This window comes from Asparagus officinalis, chromosome 4 (genome assembly GCF_001876935.1).
Source record: "Asparagus officinalis chromosome 4, Aspof.V1, whole genome shotgun sequence".
Classification (NCBI taxonomy): domain Eukaryota; kingdom Viridiplantae; phylum Streptophyta; class Magnoliopsida; order Asparagales; family Asparagaceae; genus Asparagus; species Asparagus officinalis.
Window position 1 is genome coordinate 61215693 of NC_033797.1, and position 6771 is coordinate 61222463.

General features: G+C 35.6%; 1 protein-coding gene across 1 annotated transcript; it reads left to right on the forward strand.

The window, feature by feature from the left end:
- Positions 15-6765, forward strand: LOC109838785 (beta-glucosidase 4-like). Its single transcript, XM_020407212.1, has 7 exons — positions 15-78; positions 4075-4142; positions 5436-5502; positions 5592-5650; positions 5747-5822; positions 6381-6455; positions 6525-6765. Exons 1-7 carry the CDS (start codon positions 15-17, stop codon positions 6614-6616), a joined length of 501 nt encoding a protein of 166 aa, XP_020262801.1. The 3' UTR covers positions 6617-6765.

A 6771-nucleotide genomic window follows, 5' to 3' on the forward strand; every position in this document is an offset into this window, starting at 1 on the left:
TTATGTTAAATGAGATGGCGGCTGAGGTCCAGTATCCCTACGAGGTCCATGATATTGTTGGAGATAAAGCTGTTGAGGGCTGGAGATGAGATAACTGCTTTGTGCAAACCAGGAAGATTGTGACTTGTTTTTCACTAAAATAATTAGCTAGAAAAAGTTCTTTTTTTAACTAACAAGTTTGACATGATGATATACAAAAACTTCGGCCTGAGGAGTATTAGAGTAGTCAGTATATAGAAAAGACGATTGTTGAGTTCCACATTGTGAGATTATGTAACTGTATTCTACGTGATCTATTTATTTAAAAAAATTTGACTACCCCTTTCTAGATATGTCACTTGTCCATAATAACACCATGCACGCAGCACACACACGCGCGCACGCACACACATACATACATAGAGAGAGAGAGAGAGAGAGAGAGAGAGAGAGAGAGAGAGAGAGAGAGAGAGAGAGAGAGAGAGAAGAGAGAGAGAGAGAGAGAGAGAGAGAGAGAGAACGAGGTCTTAATATGGTTTGTTGCAAAATTGACTACACTATCAGGCAAAGCTGATGGAGACGTACAAATTTTAAGATTCTATTAAGAGATGTTTCCAAGGTGAAAGTTTGCTAATCCATCTTCTACATTGTAAAAAGTTAAAACCTTGCATACAAGGCCTGATACCTAGTTATTGCCGATCTATTTGAACCTAGTTCAAATTGACCAAACACTCTAAATGCAAGCTTCTAGCCTTCAACAGCCTGTACCTAATTGTTATGAAATTTATCACAACCATTAAGGGCACAGAAGTGGTAAGGTAACTAAATAATAGCATTAGTAATAATTTCTTTTTTTTTACTCCTTAAATAACTTATGCAAAGACTGATTCGTAGGTGAGAAATCAGAAAATACACATGCATCCAAAGCAAGGTTTTAAATATCGGATGTCGGGTTCATGTCGGACGGCTGAAATCCATGTCGGATAGCGGAAATCGGGGATATATCGGGGGATATGGACTAAATATCGGATTGCCATATCGGGTGGGCGCATATGTACAATATCATGTCCTAAATGTAATCTAAGCATTCTTAAATTCAATATAAGCATACTTTATAAACTTTATAGACTAGACATATAAAAAAGTAAACAATATATGAGAAATGTAAAGAGCTAAAATGTAAACAATATTAGAGCTAAAAAAGTAAACAATATACGAGAAATCAGGGATTATTAAATGATAAACAAGGATTATTACAAGGATTACTAAAAATTAAGACATTGAATCTTTCATATTAATTAAACAAGATTAGAGCTAAAATGTAAAGAGCTAAAATGTAAAGATATAAAAAAATATTTATGCAAGCATTCCCATCATATTAATTAAACAAGGATTATTACCGGAGTTGAATCTTTCATATTCCGAGGATTACTAAAAAAATCAAGTTAGAGCTAATTTTACTTTTAATCCAAAAGAATTATTTAATTACTTTTTGTCCACAATTTGCTCCAAGATACAAAAAGAAACTTATGATGATAATTTAGGAAAAGAAAGAAGGGTAAAAAGAAAAAAGGGAAAGTTAAAAACCACGATATATCGCTGAACCGATTTTCATAAATTTTGGCCGATTTTTCAAATAGGAAATAGCGGCCGATATATCCGATTTTTCGCCGACATGACCGATATATCGCCCAAAAACGATATGCGACTTGTATTTCCCCGATTTGTGTCGCTCGACACCTTGATCCGCTATATCGGCCGACATGTCCGACATGTCGGCCGATATTTAAAACACTGATCCAAAGGAACTTGTCAATATATGAACCCTATATCTCCTCATTTTCCATTCTAGAGTTATTAAATCTCCTCATTAAGAAACGTCAAAATATTATTCTCTTGTTCGATTATCAATTTTCTCTCCTTTAGAATTGCTTTGTATCATTTTGTGATAGAAGACAAAGTTATCATGTATTACATCATCAGAGTCAAAAAGATACCAGTCTAGTAGCGAAGAGAACTTCAGCTTCCACATTCCACAATAGATACATCAGGAATGATTGGTTTCACACAACAGTGTGGATGAAGGATGATTTTTGGAGAGATATTGAGTTCAGTTGCATGAAAAAGAAAATCTTGAAATTTTTTTATTGAAATAAAAGAGCCACCATTGACCATTCAACTTTCAAATTTTGTCTTCCCACCAAATAGTAGTGCAGTTCGATGGGAAATGTGAACCCTAAGTTTAATTAATGAACTAAATTACACATAATGAGTTTGCTTAAGTGTTTCAGATCTTAACTCAATTGTTGGATGAATAGAAGACTTCAAACTACTACGGAATCATCTCTAATAAGAAGTCAAACTACAAGCTCGAAAGGATCAATCTCAAAAAAGTCAAAAACACTTCAACAACGTGCACAATGTAAATCAAGACGCAAGAGGAACCAGTGGAAGATTCAGAAAAACTGTGGAACGTTCAGCTGGAAGTAGGACTGAAGCTGGTGAAGCTGGGGTAGCAGGATGTCAGTCAGAGTCTTAGGCTGTGAGCAATGTAAGTATGGTTAGGCACAACTTAGACATTAGCCTCTGACAATTAAGATTCCCTCCTTCACCAAAACGTAAATTCTATCTCTAAGGAGAACCCCTTGTGTCAAGATCCTACTGTTGATCAATTGACATATTCTTATGCTTAATATTAAGGGTTGGTGAGACGTCATAGCCTACTGTCCCTCTCTCCTACCTATTTCAGTTAAACCCTAAGCCTATTGCACCTGAATCAATGCACTAAACACTCAACTTTGACTCCCGGAAGCAAGCCTTGCACTTTACATTAAATGAGGCCAAGTCAGCAAGTTTATCGATAGCGGATAGCGTTTATCGATAGCGGATAGCGTCGCGTAGCGGTGAGGCATCGCTAAGGCTATTTCGGGCTATTGCGGCAAAAGCGGTGAGGCATCGCTAAGGCTATTTCGGGCTATTGCGGCAAAATAGCGGTAAAAAGCGCAAAGTCAAATAGCGGTCTAATTTAGATATGTATAAATACTAAAAAAAATTAAAGAAAAATCTAAGAAATCTAAAAGTACATATTGGACGATTTAAAGAAATCCTAAAGATGAAATAAACATGTAACCATCACATAATACCGAAGATGACTAGAGGAGTCAAAAAGTTATCGTCTTCGAGAACAAGAGCTTAGCGGTGACAGGATTGCCCTAAGAGGAACTCACGATGAAGGAGGTGAGAGGAATTATTAGGTAGGTGCCAGAGGCTATGAGAGGTGGCGAGAGTATGTTGAAAATCACAGGAGACGGTGGAATGCAATGGTCAAGGGTTGAGTTTAATTTTAAAAAAATAAGCCTCAAACCGCGTTTAAATAGCAGTCAAAAAGTAAATTTCGAATGCAATCGCTCACTATTTACCATTATGACACTATTGACCGTTTTTGCGAACAAACATATTCCGCAATATGTCACCGCTATTATGCGATAGCGTAGCGGGCGATAGCGTCGCGGGAAGGGACCGCTAACGCTATTAGCGCCGCTATTGCGGAGCTATTTACCGCTATTTATAACAGTGCAAGTCAGGTTTTCTGAAATGGGAACTGTAATGCTGCTACCGCTGGAAAGTACTTGCCAGAATGATACAAACTCTCCATGCTGCTAGTTGCTACAAAAGAGAAGCTCCAATGGTAGTAAATGCTACTGTTAGGCCTTGATCCGAGAGAAGCTCCAATGGTAGTAAATGCTACCGTTAGGCCTTGCTCCTTGTTTGCCTATATATTCTCCTGCCTTATATCATTTCTCATCAAGCAAACCAACACTATTGAGCAATCCACTTACAAAGTTTTAAGTTTTTGCTCACTCTTTGAAAGTTCAATTGAAAGTTCCTCTCACAGTTTCAAAGCCAAAAATCTACTTGAGTGCATATACTTGAGTGTTGTGAGAATTACCTGCTACATTTCTTAGATTGTGATCTTGGAAACTTTGTTTATTTTGTCTCTTGATAGAGATTACTAGTCTTGTTGCTATTTGAGCATACGTTTCTAGAGTTATCTAATCTTGTGCATTTGATGTTGTCGAAAGCTTCATTATCCAGNGAAGGAGGTCTCTCGCGGCGACTTCCCCGATGGATTCGTCTTCGGCGTCGCCACGTCAGCGTATCAGGTCACTCTTATCGTTGATCGATCTTTTGAATCCAAATCGTGCTCATTTCTAATTACAGGGGGGGTGAAAATTGTATAATTTGCGGAAATTAAGGTATCAGAGATTAATTTATATCACTCTTGTAGCTGCTAATTTATCATCGTTGCGTCTGAATTAAACCTTTAATTTCTCGAACATATACATTTAAAAAAAAATCTGTTTGTTGCTAGGGTTGTTTGTTTTGGTCAAAAGATTTGCTTTTGAATCAAAATATACGTGCATGCAAGTGTATTCACCACTTTGTTCATTTGCTTGCAACTCCGAATTCTCAGGGTTTTTCTAATGATTCCCCTGGAAAATTTTGGAATGGAAGCATAATCTACCATTGTTATGGGTTTGAGGTGCAGTTTATAAATGATTCCCTGCACACAAAAAAAAGACCCCTTTCTTAAAAATAAAAATAAAAATAAAAGAAAAGCAGACTCTTTGACTTGAAATGGACTCTTAAAACAACATGCAGGGAAAAAAAAAATTGAAGAAGACAGAGTGTTTGTAAAAATTTGCCTTTTGTAACTTCATCAGAGTTGTAAACGCTGCTTGTTTGTTTGCATGCGAAGTGAAAGTCGAAAGTGAGAAAGTGACTTGCTTTTAATATTTTAGGTGTTTTTTTGCGTGCAAGTTGTTACGAAAGTGAAATGCAAGAAAGTTGCCACATAAGATTTAATGCAATTTTGACAGTGGTGAAGTCAGATGAAAGTGACAAAAATGGTAATCAATTTTAAATAAATGATTTTAAGTACATATACTAATTAATTCTATTTTGCCACATCATCTTCACGTTGCACTTTGAACAATAATTTTGTTTTCCAAACAAACACTATATTTTACTTACGCTCTAAAGTGGATGTGAAAGTTATTTGCCAAAAAAAAATATCTTTCATGTTTTCAGTTCGAATTGCTAAACACCCCCTGAAACATAAAATGCATGAATATAGTTACAGATTATTCACATGATATACAAAAATGAACAATCGCATGCCTGGGCCCTTTTACATACAATGCGCTTGTGATATCACAACCTTAATGAAGTTCATTGTTTAGGGAAATTTTACAATATATGTGTATTCTTTTTATCTTTTACTATTGAATAACCACCACTAAATAATGAAAATACTTCACCTGTTGCTTATTGGAAAAAGTGTGCTCCACTGATTTTTGGATTGATTATGAGCCTTCCATAAACTTCCAAATGACTTTATTATTATTATTATTATTATTATTAATTATTTTTATTTTTATTTTGCTTTTTGATAGATTGAAGGAGCAAGATCAGAGGATGGTAGGGGTGACAGCATCTGGGATGTTTTTGCTGAAACGAAAGGTTTCCTTTTATAATCTTTTATTGACCAATATTTCTTTTCTCTATGTAAATTTATTTGTAATAACTTGGTTTGTTACTTTGTTTTACAGGAAATATTAAGGATGGGAGCAACGGAGACATTGCAGTTGACCATTATCATCGCTACAAGGTTGATTACCATACCTTTTCCACAGATGGAGCTAGCCTTTAATATGACTTCCATGCTCTTTGAATAATTCCCTGATGTTTTTTTTCCTGAAAACAGGAAGATGTGGATCTTATGGCTGAGTTAGGTTTTGAAGCTTATAGATTTTCTATATCATGGTCTCGTATTTTTCCTGGTATGTTATTTACCTTTATTCTTATGAATTCTTGTATGTGGCATGTAAAATACTTAACCTTTCGTCTTCTCTGATGCCATAAGTATCTAAACACTATTCATAGTTTTGTCTTCCTTTTCTATTCTACTGAAATGATTGTATTGTAGCATGGGAAAGACTAGTTACCTTTTTGCAGATGGGTCAAACCCATACTATTTTCAATTACATTGCATTCTCGTTATGCAAGATTTTCTAATGAGGACTATGGTTTGAGTGACGCTGAGCCTCATACCTTAGTCTGATGAGGATATTTTATCTGTTGCATGCGAGCATACATGTCCAAGTCTTTGCTGTATGTATTTATCTAAAAATTCACGAGCGCAATGCTCCTTAAGACCAAAATTTAGATTTTGAGAAGGAAATAGTGTGACAATGTCATGATTACAGTTTGAACTTTACTCCAATTTTCATTTTCATATATCTATTTGGTTTATAGTGCAAAGGATTTCGTGAAACTATCTACTCTTCTGGCTTTAATTCTGCATTCTTCAAGAGTTTACCTTTAATCATTTTTTGCAGATGGATTAGGAACCAAAATTAATGAGAAAGGGATTGCCTTCTACAACAGTCTGATAGATTTTCTACTGGAAAAAGGTTTCTGACTTTGCATTGCTGCTTTCATGTTTATCCATCAAGTTAAGCATTTATAATTTCTGACTTCAGGTATCCAGCCTTATGTTACCCTATATCATTGGGATCTTCCACAGAACCTGCATGAATCAATGGGAGGATGGTTATCTGAGAAAATTGTGTAAGCTGCCTCAACCACTGACACTGTGAATGCTTCCTGTCATTTTCTTTTCATTTCTAGTACCTCTATATTTTAATGCAAAATATACCAAGAAAATCATAGTCTTGTTAATTACAATTCTGAACAACTGATCATTGCAGTAGAGAACTTGTCTTAAAA